This window comes from Nycticebus coucang, chromosome 6 (assembly GCF_027406575.1).
Source record: "Nycticebus coucang isolate mNycCou1 chromosome 6, mNycCou1.pri, whole genome shotgun sequence".
Classification (NCBI taxonomy): domain Eukaryota; kingdom Metazoa; phylum Chordata; class Mammalia; order Primates; family Lorisidae; genus Nycticebus; species Nycticebus coucang.
The window spans coordinates 127,503,720-127,523,264 of NC_069785.1; the positions used below are offsets into that span (position 1 = coordinate 127,503,720).

General features: G+C 43.3%; 1 protein-coding gene across 1 annotated transcript in view; it reads right to left on the reverse strand.

Moving 5' to 3' along the window:
- Positions 1-19,545, reverse strand: part of CLMP (CXADR like membrane protein) — a 102,594-nt gene that overhangs the window by 20,947 nt on the left and 62,102 nt on the right. The window contains exon 2 of the mRNA XM_053594711.1: positions 3,610-3,767. Coding sequence (XP_053450686.1) covers positions 3,610-3,767 — 158 coding nt within the window. The remainder of the gene's footprint in view (positions 1-3,609; positions 3,768-19,545) is intronic.

Here is a 19,545-nt window from a genome sequence, read left to right on the forward strand (position 1 = left end):
ATTTATTGCTTGCTTGCTTGCTTGCTTCCTTCCTTCCTTCCTCTCTCTTTGTCTCTCTCTCTTTCCTCTTTTAAAAATTACTAAATGTAAGGTTGGGCACAGTACTCAGGCCTGTAATCCTAGCACTCTGGAAGGCCAAGGTGGGAAGATTCCTTGAGCTCTCAGGAGTTAGAGACAGCCTGAGCAAGAGCAAGATCCCAGTCACCACTAAAAATAGAAAAAAATGAGCCAGGCATTGCAGTGGGCACCTGTCATTCTAGCTACTTGGGAGGCTGAGGCAGGAGGATCATTGGACCTCAGGAGTTTGAGGTTGCTGTGAGCTAGGCTGATGCCATGTAGCACTCTAGCCTGGGACAACAGAGTGAACGTCTGTCTCAAAAAAAAAAAAAAAATTGTTAAATGTCTTTTCACGGTAAGCTCTAAGAAGGCAAAGACTGTGAAATCTTCTTCACTCTTGTTTCCTGGCACTTAGCATGGTATATAGTAATTACCAAATAAATTTGTGTAATCTGAATAATTGAACACATCACCTCCCTTACTTTAAAGTATCAACTGAAGACAGGGAATTATGATGGCTTACAGCCATCAACAGCCTTTTAAAATCAATAATTACCTTCCTAGCCCTTCCATTCACTTGGCTACATGACTAAGCAATTCTCTTTTTCTGTAGCTCAAGTGAAAACATTTGAAAGTTAGACATGTGGAAATGTTAGAAAATTATTCAGTGACACTAAAATGGTAAGGGAGACTTTTTTCAACGGGGGTCTATCAAGAAGGTCTAGGGACCACTGCAATAGGGTCTTGTGATGGGGGACAAAGATAGGGCCTGACTCTGACTCTAACAAGGACATATGGAGAGTTATCTCCAAGGGGCAGGGTAGGAGGTGGTGGATAGAAAATTACGAAGAGGACACATCAGGGGTAAGGGAATTTCTGGCTAAGCCTGCTTGATAGGATTGTTGTTGTAGGCAGGCCAGGGTAATAAAGTATTGAGGGTGATAAGATACCAAGAGTGGGAGATTTTAGCTAAACTAACTTAGCAGGAGTCTTGCTCAAAATGTGTTCTACAAGAAAGGGAAGCCTAAGATCAAATATAGTCAGAAAGAACTCAGGAGCCCGTCCGAGTGTGCAAGGAGGGAGTCTTTATCGGAGTCATTCCTGGATTTTTATTATAGGAACGAAGTATAATTTACTTTTTTCAGAACTGAGAGCAGCATGTCTAGCATTGATGCTCAGGTTGCGGTGACCTTGATCTACAGAGAACAGAGTCTTCGGACACTGCACTTAAAGAACAGATGACAGGCAGTACCAAAAAAAAACAAGGTGATATAGACAACTAATGTCAGCAAGTGAAACTCCCAACAGTGATTCTGAAATTCATTTTTAGTGAAAACTTTAACTTTTCCCACCATAATCTATTTTATGAAATTAGTAGTATGGACAGAAAAAAGAAAAAGACAATTTTTCATTTTTTATCAGGGAACGAAGTAAAGGGTCTGTGAAAAAGAAAGAAAGTTAGCTTCCCTAAGCTACAGACTGTTGTTGTTGTTGTTTTTTCTGTTTTTTTTCTTTTTTGAGACAGAGTCTCACTGTGTCACCCTCAGTAGAGTGCTAGGACATCATAGCTCACAGCAACCTCAAAATTTTGGGCTCAAGCAGTCTTCTTGCCTCAGCCTCACAAGTAGTTGGGACTACAAGCACCACTCACAATACCCAGCTAATTTTTTTTTTTTTTTTTTTTAACAAGCAAACAGAAAACTTTACGGGATAAAGTTGGGTGGAAAACCAAATAATAGGGGTAGAAACACTAGCAAAAATGAAGTTCTAATTATTGAAAAAGGCAGCAATGGGACATTATAATTAAACTAGAAAAATTGAGAAAGAAAAAGGATCTGTATGGAAAAGGTTGAGCTTAAAAAACAACATCAACATCAAAATAAACAAAAAAACCAAACCAAAAAAAAACACAACCAAAAACAAAGCAGTATGTATATGTTATTGAATATTGCCTGGGCAACACGTGGTCTTCTGGGGAATTTTTTTTTTTTTAAGAGATGGAGTCTTGCTCTGGCTCAGGCTGGTCTTGGACTCCTGAGCTCTACCAGTCCACCTACCTTGACCTCACAAAGTGTAGGGATTGTAGGCATGAGCCACCACATTGGGCCTAAGCTACAGACTTTTTAAAAATTACAAAGCTAGGCGGTGCCCACAGCTCGGTGGGTAGGGCACTGGCCACATACACCGGGGCTGGTGGGTTCAAACCCTGCCCGGGCCACCTAAAACAGCAATGACAACTGCAATAACAACAAGAAAAATAGCCGGGCATTGTGACAGGCACCTGTAATCCCAGCTACTTGGGAGGCTGAGGCAAGAAAATCGCTTAAGTCCAAGAGTTTGAGGTTGCTGTGAGCTGTGATGCCACAGTACTGTACTGAGGGTGACATAGTGAGACTGTCTCAAAAAAAAAAAAAAAATCAGGCAGCACCTGTGGCTCAGTGAGTAGGGTGCCGGCCCCATATACCGAGGGTAGTGGGTTCAAACCCAGCCCTGGCCAAACTACAACAACAACAACAAAAAAATAGCTGGACATTGTGGCGAGTGCCTATAGTCCCAGCTACTCTGGAGGCTGAGGCAGGAGAATTGCCTAAACCCAGGAATTGGAGGTTGTTGTGAGCTGTGACGCCACGGCACTCTATGGAGGGTGATAAAGTGAGACTCTGTCTCTTAAAAAAAAAATCATAAAACTTTTTAACAAAGAGATAAGGTTTGTCACCTCCATTAACAAAGTCAACAGTAAAGGGCACAGTTATCAGTAACAGATAACAGTAAATAGTTATCTTAGAAAGCCTGGGTTGAGGAAAGCTTCTGTGGCTGAACGTGGACAAGGCAGGGGGTGATGACAGTAGATTACTGAGTTCTCATTCTCTAACACTGGCCACCCCACTGCTCGCCAGGAGGCAGAGCACGGCAAGTTAAGTCCACAAAGTCAGAAGCACATGAAGCCAGTGGACCATCATGGCCCTACCCAACCTAAGAACCGAAAATCCAGGGCCCACTCCTTCATTTTTCCACTGCAGAACCAGTATCGATTCTCTCTCTGGCCAGTTATATATGTGAGGAACATTATCATTCATGTCCTCTAACTTGTTTTTCTGCATCAAAAGTTGCTTGTCGTATCACACAACCTTACAGCTTAGAGGTCATGACTTTGGGCAAAGCTGAAGCCTAGACAGGTGGGAATGATTTAAGGGGAAGAGAAGAAGCAGGCCGCCTTAAGTAGGTTTCAGCTTCCGGCCCACTCGACCAGGGACTCAGGCTGCTGCGTCTTCCTCCTCTCCTCAGGAAAAGACACTAAGCGCAGATTCCCTCCCTGGGCAAATGCCAGGTGGCTTTCCAGTTGTTCTGGCTTGGCCAAAGGACGTAGAGTCTTATTCTCACAACCCAGATATTCTTTCTGTACTGTAGTTTAGTATCTGGAGCCTTTCGAGCATAAGCCATAAGAAAGAGGAATTCTAGCCCTTTTACACACAATGAGAGAAACAGAAGACAGCAGACAGGCAGGTGGAGGAGGGTGAGGAGCAGAGAGGCTCTGGCCAGATGTGTCTTTACCACTTTCTGGTTCCCGTCATTATCAGTCAGCAGCCATTCAATATCCAGGGTGTCTTTTTCTGGAAGCCCCAGTTGATGGTGACAGGGCAAAGTGACCCTTTCTTCTGCCACTCTCTTGATCTCAGTGTGAGTCCCCAAGGTTCCAGTGTCGTAGGAAACTGAAAAAGGAAGACATGTAATGAGCAACACAGAAAGTAGATGGCCGTGTGTGGGGAGCAAATATGACAACAGATAACTATTGGGTGTTCCTGTGGGCAAGGAGCAGGTCAAGATCTTGGGAGAATCCTAGAACAAAAGTCTCACAGTGGTTCCTCCATTACTCACATCTTCTTTCTTTCTTTCTTTCTTTCTTTATTTTTGAGACAGAGCCTCAAGCTGTTGCCTTGGGTAGAGTGCTGTGGCATCATAGCTCACAGCAACCTCCAACTCCTGTTCTCAAGTGATGCTCTTGCCTCCGCCTCCCAAGTAGCTGGGACTACAGACACCCGCCACAATGCCTGGCTATTCTTTTTTTTTTGGTTGCAGCCATCATTGTTGTTTGGCAGGCCCCGGGCTAGATTCAAACCCGCCAGCTCAGGTGTATGTGGCTGGTGCCTTAGCCGCTGGAGCCACAGGCTCCGAGCCCTCACATCTTCTTTAATCCCCCACCTAATTATACCTTACTGGTGCCTGTCTTTCCTACCTTACTGGGTTTCCATGAACAATGAAATTGCTGAGGTCAACAACTGTGTCCTTTATTTATTATTATTTTTTTTGGAGGCAGAATCTTGTTCTTTTGCAGGTGCTGGAGGGCAGTGGCCTTGTCATGACTCACTGCAACCTCAAACTCCTGGGCCCAAGTGATCTTCCTACCTCAACTTCCTATGTTGCTCAGATTATAAGCGTACACCACCATGCCCACCTCATTTTTCTATTTTTTTGTAGAGACAGGGCCTTGCTGTATTGCTGGAACTCCCAGCCTTAAGGCATTCTCCTGCCACAGCCACCCAAAATGCTAGGATTACAGGTGTGAGCCACCATGCCCAGCCAACTGTGCCTCTTGATCTCTCTGTGTGCTATTAACAGAGGCTTCCAAAAGGATGATACATATGGAAGCTACGCACTGAATTGCCCAGCAACTCATGTTCTTGAAATTATAGAATCATAACCATTTGAAGCTAGAGAAAACCTTAGAGATAAACCTTCTTATTTTACAAACAAGATTTTTAAAATCTAGCAACAGTTGTTGCTGACCAGGAGCTTGTATTTAGGAGGATGAAAAAACAACTACACAAACAGTGTAGTATATAGGGAAATTATTCATGATCAAAGGCTATGCAAGTTTAGAGGAGAGAAATTATAGGTGATTAATTATAGGGTTCAGGGAAAGTTTAAATCCTCAAAGGTTTTGTAAATGTTAGAAATATAAGGCTGGGCGCAGTGGCTCATGCCTGTAATCCTAGCGCTCTGGGAGACTGAGCAGGTGGATTGCTTGAGCTCAGGAGTTTAAGACCAGCTTGAGCAAGAGCAAGACCTGATCTCTACTAAAAATATAACAAAGTGGTGTGGTGTTATGGTGCACACCTGTATATTCCCAGCTACTCGAGAGGCTGAAGTAAGAGGATCTCTTGAGCCCAAGAGTTTGAGGTTGCTGTGAGCCTCTGTCTCCAAAAAAAAATACAGTATATAAGTCATCTAGTATAGCAGTTAGCACTTAGTAGCTCTGAGTAAAATGCAACTGATGTTATTACTAAGAAGGTACTTTTTGATATGGGCCTTAGAAAATGGAACTCATTGGGCGGTGCCTGTGGCTCAAGGAGTAGGGCGCCGGTCCCATATGCCGGAGGTGGTGGGTTTAAACCCAGCCCCGGCCAAAAAAAAAAAAAAAAAAGAAAATGGAACTCATTTAGATAGAAATGAAGGATGAGGGTGGCGCCTGTGGCTCAAAGGAGTAGGGCGCCAGCCCCATATACTGGAGGTGGCGAGTTCAAACCCTGCCCCAGCCCCCCCGGCCCCCCCCAAAAGGAAATGAAGGATGAGAAATGGTGTTGAGATGTGGGGAGGGGAAATGACAGGAACTGGCACAGAATGGGAGAGTGGGGGCGGGGGGCGGATATTCCGGGAATGGTAATAAATAGCTCAGCTGTCTGGCATGGAGAATAAAAGTGAGAAAGTAGTAACAAGTTAGGCTGGAAAAATGGGGCGGTTCATGTGATAAAAGGCCTTGCCTGCTGCAGTGTGACAGAATCCATTGCTTTGCTTAAGGCAGAGATACTTGGGAGCTGTGTGTAGAGGACACAGGACAGGGGAAATACCCAGACGTGCATTTGTGGAAAAGCTGTTAAATTTTTCCAGCTGGGAAATACTGTCCAAGACAGCAGTGAAAGTGGTTAAAAAAAAAAAAAAAAAAAGGACTGATTTGAGAGGTAATATGGAATTCAAAATTCTGCAATACAGCAGCTTACTAGATCTAAGAAGAAATGAGATTCAGAGCTAAAGTTTGTTTAACTGATAGAATGGTAACTGCATTAGCAGTGATTGGGAAGTCAGGTGCATGATGTGGTTTTATTTTGGGTGAGGAGGGAGGGCAGACACCGAGTTTAGATTTAAGGCTTTGGCAGTATGTAGGCGGAACGTCCAACAGGCTTCCCTGTGCTCTTTTCTTGACCATAACGCCTCCCTTTCCACTGAAGATACTCACACAGCTCCCCAAATAGTGTCCACCCTCTCAGTTGTTGCATTAGAGGAAGTTGCAGCACCCCGGGCAATGCTTTCTTCTTCATTTATCATGTCTCTCGTGCTTCACAAATCAAGCTCTTAGAAATACTCCTGTTCCATCAGTTGTACCGGAGCTGACCTGTATTAAGTCCCTGAATTTTCCTTGGTCGTTCCATAGAAACACTGTATGTGGAAGTTGGCATCCTCCCCAGAACAGGCTCTGATACCAGGTCACAGGCTGGTATCCGGGTCACTCCTTACAGCCTTCTCATAGACAAGTTACTTTCCCAGACCTCTTGGTTAAGTGCAGAGAAGCCTCCGGGTATAAGTGGGCTCTGCTTCCCTAAGAGATACACATTCTTTATCTTTACAAATTCTATCTTCCATTCTCTATGCCATGCTGTTTCATGCCATGCTATTTCAAAATCTGAAACAGGCTGGATACAGTGGCTCATTCCTATAATCTTAGCACTTTGGGAGGCTGAGGTGGGACGATTGCTTGAGCCCAGACTGCCTTTATAAAAAATGTTAAGAATCAGTTAGGTGTAGGGGAGTTTATCTGTAGTCCCAGCTGCTCATGGGGCTGAGGGAGGAGGATTGTTTGAGCCCAGGAATTTGAGGTTGCAGTGAGTTATACTGACACACTGCATGTTAGCCTGCGTGACAGAACAAGACCCTGCTCTGTCTAGACAAGACTGGGCAACATAGCAAGATCCTGCCTCTATAAAAAATGTTAGGCCAGGCGCAGTTGCTCACACCTGTAATCCTAGCGCTCTGGGAGGCTGAGGCAGGTGGATTGCCTAAGCACACAGGTTCAAGATCAGCCTGAGCCAGAGTTAGAACATTGTCTCTAAAAATAGCTGGGCCTTGTGGTGGGTGCCTGTAATCCCAGCTACTTAGAAGGCTTAAGCAAGAGAATTGCTTGAGCCCAAGAATTGGAGGTTGCTGTGAGCTATGATGCCACAGCACCCTGTCAAGGGTGACAAAGTGAGACTGTCTTGAAAAAAAAAAAAAAAGTTAAAAATCAGGTGTAGGGGTGTTTATCTGTAGTCCCAGCTTCTCATGGGGCTGAGGGAAGAGGATTGGTTGAGCCCAGGAATCTGAGGTTGCAATGAACTATACTGACACATTGCATGTTAGCCTGGTGACAGAGCAAGACCCTGTCTCAAAAAAAAGGAAGTATTTACACCCCTGCAGACCTTTGCATGTCTGTTTCTCTCACCTGTTCTCTGTGAGAGGGACCCACTTCCAATTCTCTTTGGAAGTGCTCTAAACTTTCTCTTTGTTCTTCCTAAATACAATCTCTCTTTCTTACCCTGAAAAAAAATATCTGAGAAGACTTTTTCTATCCAAAGCAAAATTCTGAATTGCCCCGTTGGGATACTGTCCCTCCATCCATGTAATATTGCTCTTCAGCCAGTAGGAATTCAGGTCCAGGTTTGAATTTCTTTACCTCCTAACTACATCTTTTTCAAGGACAGTACCCTCTCAGCAATTTCAGACTCCAGTATAGACTGAATTTTTATGCCTCTGCAAAATTCATATTTGAAATTATAAGGCTCAAATGTGATTGTATTAAGGTTAAGGCATTTGGGAGGTGATTAAACCTTGAGGATAATGTCATAATGAATGGAATATTAAGGACCCAAAGAAGCCCCTCACCCCTTCTGCCATGTGAGGACACAGAGGATGGTGTCTATGAACCGGCCCTCATCAGATAATGAATCTTCTGGCACCTTGATCTTGATCTTCCCGGCCCCTGGAACTGTGAGAAATCGAGGTCCATTGTTTAAGCCTCCCAGGCCATAGCAGTTTGTTACTGCAGCATGAACTCCAAGGCTCCAAGCCCATCTTCTCTCCTTCCTGTTAATCTCCTTCAGTACCTGGCCAAGGATCTGACGTTGTTGACTGTCAAATCTATAGTATTGATGACTGATATGATGAAGCATCATCTAAATTCTAGGTACTATGCACCTCCCATTCAAGGTGTGCTTTAGCCCTAGATCCTCTTTTCTTTTCTTACACAGAAATAAATACACTCAGTGTGAAAGGTGATCTCTTTCAAGCCATTCATAATGAAATGGACTCATACAACCTCCAGGGTGCCAGGGCACATGTGAAGTCTTTTCTCCTGGAGGGAACTCACGCTACCACTTCAGGAGGGTTTTAAAAGACCAAGAGCTATGAGTGATAGAAGCATATCAACTACCTCTCCTAGTCCCTGTTCATTTCCCCAAATTGATTAGCAAGTAATCAGTGGGAAGGAAAAGGGCCTGTATTTTTGCCTTCAGGGAAATGAAATGAGAAAGAAGGGAGCAGGGGAGACTATGTTTTAGTCCACAGTAAGGCTGCTTGGGCTGGGACTGCATGGAGGTGCTCTCCAAGCCAACTCACCCAGGTCAGTTGCTAAGCACAGTGGCAAGGAGAGGGGACCACAAGGGGCCTTCAGAACCGACGGGTTATGCCCTGTAGGGTCTTACTGACATTCTCAAGAAGGATTCTGTCATTTCTGTTCAGAACTTGAAACTGCAATGACAGTAACCCCCTCTTTTTTTTTTTTTTTTTTTGGTAAGTTAGAGGTAAAGCCAAAAGTAGAACTGAATTCCCACTGGCCAAAGGGCACTATTACATGGATAGATGAATGAACAGTATCTAAATGGAAAACCATAATTTTGCTTTGGATGGAAAAAACTATTTCAGATTTGTTTGTTTGTTTTTGACATAGGGTCTCACTCTGTCATGTAGATTGGAGTGTGTAGAGCAGTGGCACCATCATAGCTCACTGCAACCTTGAATACCTAGGCTCAAGGGATCCTTCCACCGCAGCCTCCTGAGTAGCTAGGGCTATGGGCCCTTGCCATCATGCTGGGCTAATTTTTAAAATTCTGTTGAGATAGGATCTCACTATGCTGCTCAGGCTGGTCTCAAACTCCAGCCTACCTCAAGAAGTTCTCCTGTCTTGGCCTCCCAAAGTGCAGGGACTTACAGGTGTGAGCCACTGTATCCAGCCTGTTTCAGAGTTTGAAACCTATGACATGAAGCCATAAAGGATGGAAGACAGAATTTGTAAAGATAAAAGAATGTGTACCATTAGGCCACTATTTAGCGAGCACTTCCTGTAGTTTGGTTCTCCATGGAGCTCAACCCTATCAAGAAAAGATTATCATCCAAATGTATTAATAAAAGTCAAAGGTAAGGTTATCAACTTGTCAAGGTCACACAACTAAGAAGTGACAGATGAGGCAGGCTTGCCCCATATCTGTCTTAATGCAGAGCTGTGGCCCTGTTTCATGTGGCTTCTAGAAATTTGGTTCTCATACTATCTTGTAATTTCCTGGAGATTAAGTCCCATTCATCACTGCCTTCTCACAGCAGCCCAGGCTCTCACACACTGCTAGTGTTCAATTAATAAATATCCTTTGAATTGATGTGACTCTAACCCATGCACCCATTTTATCAATGAGCTAACTGAGGCCTACGGGTAAGAGTTGGCCCCAAGACCCTACAACTCATTTAATGGCAGAAATAACTCCTCTTACTACCCATTCTCTCCTAATCTCTACAAAGCAGCTGTAGCGCAGCTGGGAAATGCACCAGTTCACACTGTACTAACCTGAGCTTGTAAGAAGGAGCCCTGGCTTCTACCCCTGATCATTTTCCACTGGACACAAAAATGCTCAAATGAAACCAGTGCCCCGTGCTTCAGGCAAAGCTAGGGAACCCAGCACGAATTCAGTGCATACACATTCAATACATGAATGCAAAGAATCAACTATGAAAGTTGCCGACTTCAGCCACTAGAGGGAATCAAAGGCTCAGATTTGGTTGAAGTTCCAAAGGGACCGCAACAGAGCCGTGAGTGGTGCGCTTTGAACGAGCGCCAGGTTCTATTTATACCATATCCAGAATTAAATGCAGCAGTGCAGGGAGGAGCCCCTCAATGAAAACAAATAGCTTTACCGAGGCAGGGAGCCACAAGATCAGAGCGCACGAACCTCTCAGTCTTCCCCAAACTTCAGCTCCTTAGACGCAGGAGGCCGGATGGATTCCGGCAGATTGCTAAAATCCATCTGTACTTTAAAAAACCCACCTAAGGGGACAGGGGCCTGGGCTCTAACTTTAACTCCAAGGCAAGGATATGCTCAAAGGGGCTGCTGAGTGAGAGGTAAGGCGCATTCCAGCCACCCTGGGCTACCCTTGGATTGTGGAGTCATTGAAGAATCATCTTTGTTTAGAAAGAGATCATCAATTTAACTTACAAGGAAATTGTGGCCCAGAAAATTGAAATGTCAAGTTACAAAGGTAATTATTGGCAGAATTGCAAGAGGGAGTAGTCTCCGTGGGGATTTTGTTATGGCATCTAACTATGGGAGGAGCTGCTGGGAGGTGGCAGTGGTGAGGACTGCCTTCTGTGCACAGGCAAAATGCCATCCTGGGAGCTGCAGGCTCTCCTCCCTCAGGGGGCTTTCACATGCAACTCAGGCACTTAACAATGGCCCTTCTGGGGGCTTGAGAGAATACCTAACACCTCTGAGCATCAGTGTTCCTGTCTGCAAAATGGGAATTAAACAAGATATGGAGGTAAAGTACTTGGCACGGTACATGGGAATCTCCCCGTAAATGTTAGATCCTTTGCTCTGCTCTTCTGTGCTAGAAGGAGGGGCTTTTTCTCAGTTGAATGTTGCCTACATTCAGTCAAAATTGGCTTAAGATTTTACTCTCTAAAATGTATTAGAGATTAATACATTTTTTTTTTTTTGAGACAATCTCACTCTGTTGCCCCTGGCTAGAGTACCATAGCATCATAGCTCACTATAACCTCAAACTCATGGGCTCAAGTGATCCTCCTGCTTCAGCCTCCTGGGACTACTGGCACCCACCACAATGCCTGGCTAGCTTTTCTATTTTTAGCAGAGACAGGGTCTTGCTCTTGCTCAGGAACTCCTGAGTTCAGACTATTGTTCTGTCTCGGCCTTCCAGGGTACTGGGATTACAGGCTTGAGCCACCACGCCCAGCCTAAAGATTAAATTTTATTAAAGATTCTCCTGAAGCTTTTAAGACCTCCTTCAAAGAGATGGTGCAGGAGTAACTTTTAACAGATATTAGGATGCTGCGTTAAAAAAAAAAAAAAAACTATTTCTCTCTTATTTCTCTAACAGAGAATTCATCTACTTCTCAAATAATTTACTGAAGGCCTACAGGGCACAAATTGTTCCTTAGGTCCACACACTTGCTCTCCCCAAAGATCAGAACTCTGGTGCTGCTGTCATCAGCACAGGCATCCAACATTTCCCACCACCCAATCCAAGTGAAGCCATAGTGCTTGGCGCGGGGGTCAGGAATAAGTGGGCTTATTTTTTGAATTGAGTTGTTGTTTCCCAGACTGTATAGAACTATGCAGTTCACAAGCAACACAATTAAAGAGTCATAGGAGGTAACTGTCCAATGCCAGGTGTGGGAGCCACGTCTGATTACAGCAGAGCAACCCACCAACGGTGACAGGCGTGGAAGCCCCCTCTTCCACTTGGGGATGGCACTTTTCTCAACTGCTCACTTACCTGAAACCAGAAGAGATTTTCGCTGTGTTTTACCTTACATGTAATATTTGAGAAAGCCTCAAAAAAGTCAAAATCATCAAATGTCACTCAAAAAAATAAATGAGACTTTGGAAATTTTCTTTTTTTTTTTTTTAGAGACAGAGTCTCACTTTGTCGCCCTCGGTAGAGTGATGTGGCGTCACAGCTCACAACATCCTCCATCCAACTCCTGGGCTTAGGTGATTCTCTTGCCTCAGTCTTCCAAGTAGCTGGGACTACAAGTGCCTGCCACAATGCCTGGCTATTTTTTTGTTGCAGTTTGGCCGGGGCTGGGTTCGAACCCACCACCCTCAGTATCTGGGGCCGGTGCCCTACCCACTGAGCCACAGGTGCCGCCTGACTTTGGAAATTTTCCAATCCATTTCTCTTATTTTGAGAGCACATGTAGTGAGAATAGCTTGGAGTTAGTTAGGCCAGGCCCACGGCCACACAGCAGGTCTGACCGGTTTAGGTCCTGTGTGACCTTCACCTCATGACTGCCATCCTTGTTTGTAAATTTAGCTCCACTAAAGATAGATGTATATCTTGAGTATTTTAGGATGTTTGATTTTGAAGATTAACTTTTAAATTGGAAATGTTAGGCCAGGGCACAGTGGCTCACGCCTGTCATCCTAGCACACTGAGAGGCTGAGACAGGAGGATTGTTTGAGCTCTGGAGTTGGAGACCACTCTGAGTAAGAGTGAGACCCCATTTCTACTAAAAATAGAAAAATTAGCTGGGTGTTCTAGTGGGCATCTATAATCCCGGCTACTTGGGAGGCTGAAGCATGAGGATTGCTTGAGGCCAGGAGTTTGAGGTTGCTGTGAGTTATGATGCCACAGCACTCTACTGAGGGAGACAAAGTGAGACTCCATCTCAAAATTAAAAAAAAAGTGAGCGGCACCTATGGCTCAAAGGAGTAGGGCGCTGGCCCCATATGCCGGAGGTGACAGGTTCAAGCCCAGCCCTGGCCAAAAACAGTGTCTAACACTGGAACACATCTTTTCAAATTCAAACACACAAATATATTTTCTTTCTTTCTTTTTTTTTGAGACAGTCTCACTCTCACATAGGCTAGAGTGCTGTGGCATTAGCCTAGCTCACAGCAGCCTCAAATTCCTGAGCTTACAGTAGGAGCTGAGATGAGATCCTCCTACCTCATCCTCCAAGTAGCTGGGACTACAGGCACAATCCACCATGCCTGGTGCTTTTCTATTTCTAGAAAAGACAAGGTCTCACTCTTGCTCAGGCTGGTCTCCTGAACTTATAGGATCCTCCTTCCTTGGCCTCTAGGATAATGGGCACGAGCCATATTTAGACATAGTCTAAAGGTAAAGGAATGAAGTTTGAGAGTTAACAGTGGAATTTCTGAGAAGCAGAATTTCTGGGAAGCCTTGTTATTTTTCCCCTAAGGGGGTGAGTATATGTTCTTCGGGTTCCTAAAATTAATGGTGTGGGTACGAGGACCAACGTGGTGGCCTGAGCTGTGGGATTTAGTCAGGGGGACCACTAGTAAGCTTCCACCCCCTTTCCAGTCTAGGGGTTAGTTTTGGAGGTGGGGGAAGGGAGAGAAGAGGGAGAAGTGAAGGGAAGGGAGGAAGGAGGGAATGAGGACAGGAGGGGGGAAGGAGAGGGAAGGAGCAGAAGGAGGAAAATGAAGAGCTTGGCAGTGACAGAAGATAGTCTGAGAAGTTCTCAGATTAAACACAGGCAGATTAAAAATGGTTGACTTATTTCCCTTTGCCTCTGTGAAAAACTGTCTCAATATGTACTTTGCATGTATTTATCTACATTAAAAAATTGCCTTGAGCTCTTCACCTATTAGATATGGATGGTTCTGGGGATACAAAGATGAGAACAGTCTCTTCTACTCCCTCAAGTCCTTGAAAAACTAATAGTTAATGGTACCTTATATTAACAGTGAACAATTATTCAAATGCTTCATCTCAAGCGAGCCCCAGGATCACACAGCAAGTAATGCTGCCACCACACAACTGCGACCCGCAGCTGGGCTGGAGACACAGCTACCTCCAGTTTTTATCCTTTTTCTTTCCCACACCAAAAGTCGTTATCTTTACCTTGAAATCAGTAAGTTGGAAACACAGAGATCATGTTTATAAATGAAGATGGCCCAGAGCTGGGTAGCAGACCTAATCTGATTGGACACAGGGGAGATATATAATTATCTTGCTAGCTGGGATCTTGAGCCAAAAGCAAGGAAAACTTTAATAGAGGCAAATGTTAAAAGTTTAAGCCTGGGAAAGGCCTGGCGGGAAGAGGGGCTGGTAAGAGAATTCACACTGACCACCGGTGTGATGTGACTGCATTCGTGGAAATTTGCTGTTCCAAACGTGTGTGTGGGGGTGTGTGTGTGCGACTCCATCGTCCTTTAGCCAAACTAGCACATCCAGAGCATCTGTGTTCAGTTCTAGATGCTGAAAACTGGGAGGGATATTGGCAGAAAAGGTGGCCTTCAGAGGGTTGTGACCTAAAAATAAAAAACAAGTCATGAGGAGCTGCTGACGCAGCTATAGGGGAGTGAGTTAGGAGGACGGAAGGCAAAGGGGCAGCCTGGTAACCTTCTAGCACCTAAAGGCTAGGAAACAAGTATTAACTAGGCTTATGGGGTTTTGTTCCATTGGGCAGAATTAGGTTCAGAGGCTGTAACAGATTCTCGTGAAACGATAGACTGGGAGATCTCCAATACTTCTTTCTAGTTCTTAAAATAGATCATTCTCTTACAAAAGACTTATGCCATTTGAGTTTAATGTTGATGGACTTTGGACAGTCTTGTCCGGTAGGAGAATGAGCTCTATTGTTTAGTGAACTTTCCATTACTGGAATCGTTCAAGTGAGGATGTGTCCGGGGCTGTAAAGGGATCTTTACATATGAATGTCAGACCCAGTATTTAAAGTCTTTTCTAACTGTGATAGTCTATGAAATAATTATGGAGTGCTTAGAATATTCCAGGCACTGTCCTAGTTGAATTTATCGCAAAGTATAAAATACAAATGTATACTCTCGTCAGTATATTTTGTCACCATCAGTGAGATCTTATACGATTTATACAAAGCGTCTAGTTTTGTTCCATTGTTAACCTGACTTTTAAAGATCGTGGAAAGGCTCTGAAAGAACTGAAAGGAACTAGCCAATACACTGTCCTCTGTCATTTCTTTCCTATTTGTTGCTTTTTAATCCACAAGGGGGCAGAATGTACTCAGCATTAGCCATGCCTCACCTTTCGTTAGTAGTTTTTATTAGTAACGAGGATTATAATTTACCAAGACTTAATGACTACCTTGGATTTAGCTTGATAAGCACTTTGTTGCCATTTGTGGTTGTGTGCTAATTTCTAACCATGTGCATTTAATGTTCAAGGACTCATGGAAAAAAAAATCTTAGAAAATATGATCAGGCATTTGAGAGGAACTTTATCCAGGAAATAGAAACATACTCTGTTTTACTAACTTAAGGTCACTGTTTTAAACAGATGTTTACTTTGTCTAAGACCAGAAAACTTATTTTAATTGAAGAGTTTATTATGAGACAAATCAATTTGTCAGAAACAGTTGGTGTGGTTTTTTCTAGGTGGTTAATTAGAAAAGACCAAGAGAGAAAGAAGAAAAATCTGTCTCAAATGGTTTAGGGAGGCTAAGGAATCAGCAAAAGAACTCTTAAGGTCTTTTCCATCTTAAAGTTTAATCTTTGTTCTAGGCCAGTAATTTATCAAATTCTGGAATAGTGTGGCTATATGTAATCTATAGTCTCAGCCTGAGCAAGTCCCTAGAAAGTTATAGATCACTGTCTTGCCTTCAGGCCAATTGATTTCATATGAAAATGTATCAAAGTGTTCATATTCTCCTCCTATCACTGGGAGTCTGAAATCACAGCAAAACTCTTCTCAGATCCTGACAGGTCTATTAGTTTCTCATTTTTTTTTTATTATTGTCTATCTGAAGATATTCAGGGATACTGATTTCCTTAAGCAAACACCTTATCTCTAATGCTTCCAATTCTGAATTCCACAAATTAACAAGAACATTGACAAAATAGTTGGCACCCAGAGGGGTGTAACTAGGAGTACACATTTGTTGAACAAATATGAGCAGCCCCTCTGTTACCACACGAGGTGCTGCTGGGAACACAGAGATGAGATGAATGATGTTGTCTTTGCCCGTGAGAGATTACAGTCCAGCAAAGAGAAGACAGGCACCCAACAAACTCAGTTCAAGGCAAAGTGTGAGGGTCAGGAAGTGTTTTAGGAATTCAGAGTATATCACTAAGGCAATCAGGGATGGTTTCATAGAAAAGGAAGTGTTTACCCTGGGTGTTGAAGAATAGGTTTGAATTTTAGCAGCTACGAATGGCAGGAGATGAGGCTGCAGACTGTGAACGGCTGGCTTCCTGCTTAACAAACCAGTTGCTAAGCTGACTTCAGTGTTTGGCAGAATGAAACATTACCGTGGACCCCTTATCCTGACAAGTTCTCCAAGTCTGGTGTTGGGAAAGAGGATGGTAAATAGTATCACATACTCAATGTGTAAGCTATGCCACTATCTTACAATCTGGAGGTTGACTATCTGGGAATAATGCTTTATGCTGATTTCTCCAGTAATAATGGTCAGGGGAACAACATCAACCTGGTCCAGCAAAGATCACTCCACCATTCAGAAATATAGCAGTTATCTCCAGACTTCTGTGCTCAGCAATATGCTCGTGTAGGTTCCAGGCATGTATTCGTGTTTCCATATGCAGGAACATACATGCACACACCTGTCCAGAGACCCCTGTAAGCATGCCTAGGTCAGTCCACAGATCAGACCAGAATGCATGCTTCTGACTTGGAGACTCCGAGAGCTCACCTCTTTCATTGACACATCTATTTATAGCCTCTGTCTCATTCCAAATGCTAAGTCGCTTTCTAAATCTAAATCTTTTATAACCTTCAGCGGAGAGATTTGAACAAAGGGGAAAAATTAAAAATAGACACAGACTTACTAGTAAGAGGACAGTAGTCAATTGTGAGGGTTCCATAGCAAGGAAGAGTTGAGGTTATGATGGTAGTTGAAATCTGCTGATACAGCAAAGCCTCAAGTCAGCCTTGGACTTTATCCGCCTCACCCCTACCTGCCTATCAAAGCTAATAACAGAGAGACGATGACTGGTTTAAACTTCACCTCTGCCCCGCTTCCTTCACTCTCTGGGAAAAGGCAGAAAAGCCATGAACCAACAAACAAAAAATTGAGGGAGCTGCATTTTCTACTCACAGGAAAAATCACCTCCTATATGATAAAAATGGCAAATAGAAGAAATTTGCCATCCTATATATTTTATTAATAAAACTCCCAAATGAAACATTTCTTAACAATAGCTAATAATTTTTAAGCACTTATTATGTACAAAGCATTGTTACTTGATCTGTATTCATTTCCATTTTTCATGTTCTCCGTAATCCTGCAAGGTAAGCACTATTATTATCCTCATACGACAGGCAGACACTGAATAGAGAGAGATTAGTTTTCCCAAGATCACACAGTAAGGAGTTGAGCCCTGATTCTAATCCAGACATTTTAACTTTACGCCTAAATCCTGAGCGGTGTACTGGATTACATATCCCAGTACACACAGCTAACAAAAATTTTATTGTTCTAGGGTCCTCTCAAAGCTTTTCATCATGTTTTTTCTTACTATTAGTCATATATAGTAGTGTTTTCTGAACTTTCTTTACTTAGGCTCCCATTTTTTTACATATATATAAAAGCTCACACTCGGGGGCGGCGCCTGTGGCTCAGTTGGTAAGGCCCCGGCCCCATATACCGAGGGTGGTGGGTTCAAACCCGGCCCCAGCCGAACTGCAACAAAAAAATAGCCGGGCGTTGTGGCGAGCGCCTGTAGTCGCAGCTACTCAGGAGGCTGAGGCAAGAGAATCGCTTAAGCCCAGGAGTTGGAGGTTGCTGTGAGCTGTGATGCCACAGCACTCTACCCGAGGGCTATAAAGTGAGACTCTGTCTCTACAAAAAAAAAAAAGCTCACACTCTACTGTTATTTGGAATAAATTAAATACTGTGATTAAACAATGGCACTTTAGAGTAAGTTTTCAAACACTAAATATGATAGTTACTCCAAGAGGGAGGAGCTAGTTGTTACTTGGGTGTGTTCATTTCATGAAATGAATCAAGCTGTGCAGTTATGATTGTGCGTTTTTCCCATGGGTATATTTTACTCTGTATTATCTATTGTACATAACAAATTGTCCCCAAACTTAGCCACTCAAAATAACAAACATACCATCTTATAGTTTCTGTGAGTCAGAGATCTGGGAAGGAGTTAGCTGGGTGGCTCTGACTCAGGTCTCTCATGAGGTACAAATGTTGCCTGGGGTTGGGGTCTTATAGGAGATCCACTTCTGAGCTCCCTCATGAGGTTGCCGCAAGGTCTCAGTCCCTCACCACATGGATCTGTCCCCAGGGCTGCCTTAGTACAGGGCAGCTAGTTTCCTCCAGGCTGAGTGATGTGAAAAAGAATGTAAGAGAGGCCCAAGATGGGACCTCAGAAGAGAAATCTCATCACCACTGCCACAGCTACTCATTGTAAGCAATTCAGTCATTCCTGCTCATACTTGAGGAGAGGGGAACACCAGGAGGCTGGAATCATCAGATACCGTATTAGAAGCTACCTACCACTACTGCAATGCAAACATTAAGAATTATACATACACTCCCTTTGCGTCCTTGCTCACAATGACAGTTGTTGTCTTCTTACAGAATTAAAAATGTTTAAACAACTCATTAGGTTTTGGTAACCACAAAATTCCTTAGGAATAGATTACAAGATATGATGTCTTTCTGTTTTATACAAATCTGATACTAAGCTTGATATGACCACTTTTATGCTTGTATACAACTTTGCATAGCACTTTGCAGATTTCACAATTCTTTTTTTACACATACTGTGAATTTTATCATGCAGAATAAGTGGGGACTATAGTTTAGTGTTAACTTATCTGATAATACTCTGAAAATTATAAAATACTTACAATGTACCAGTTTCTACATGCTAAGGGATATATGTTTGGAATATATTCATGCAGATGTATTTGTGGAAGGTTGACCATATTCATAATACTCTTGATTTGATACAGATTCTTTTTGTGTTGTTGTTGAGACAGAGTCTTACTCTATCACCCAAGCTAGAGTGCAGTGGTGCAATCACAGCTCACTGCAGCCTCGATCTCCTGGGTTTAAGTCATCCTCCCACTCCAGCCTCAAGAGTAGCTGGGACTACAGGCGCCTGCCACCATACCCAGCTAATTTTTAAGTTTTTGTAGTGACTGAGTATTGCTATGTTGCCCAGGCTGGTCTTGAACTTCTGACCTCAAGCAATCCTCCTGCCTTAGTCTACCAAAGTACTGAGATTACTCAGCCACCATGCCCAGCCAATACAGACTCTTTTAAAATGATTTAAAATAACTAGTATATTAGATAAATTCTCAAAGACTTCAGTAAGCTTTAATATGCTTTTAACATCAAGTATTTGAACAGAACTATAATCAGACTTAGCTCATGCTTCACAAGGAAAATCATGTAGCTTTTCTACCAGAGACAGATAAGGGCAATTCAAAGTATGCACCTTGACCTGTGTGCTACCTAACAGTGGTATG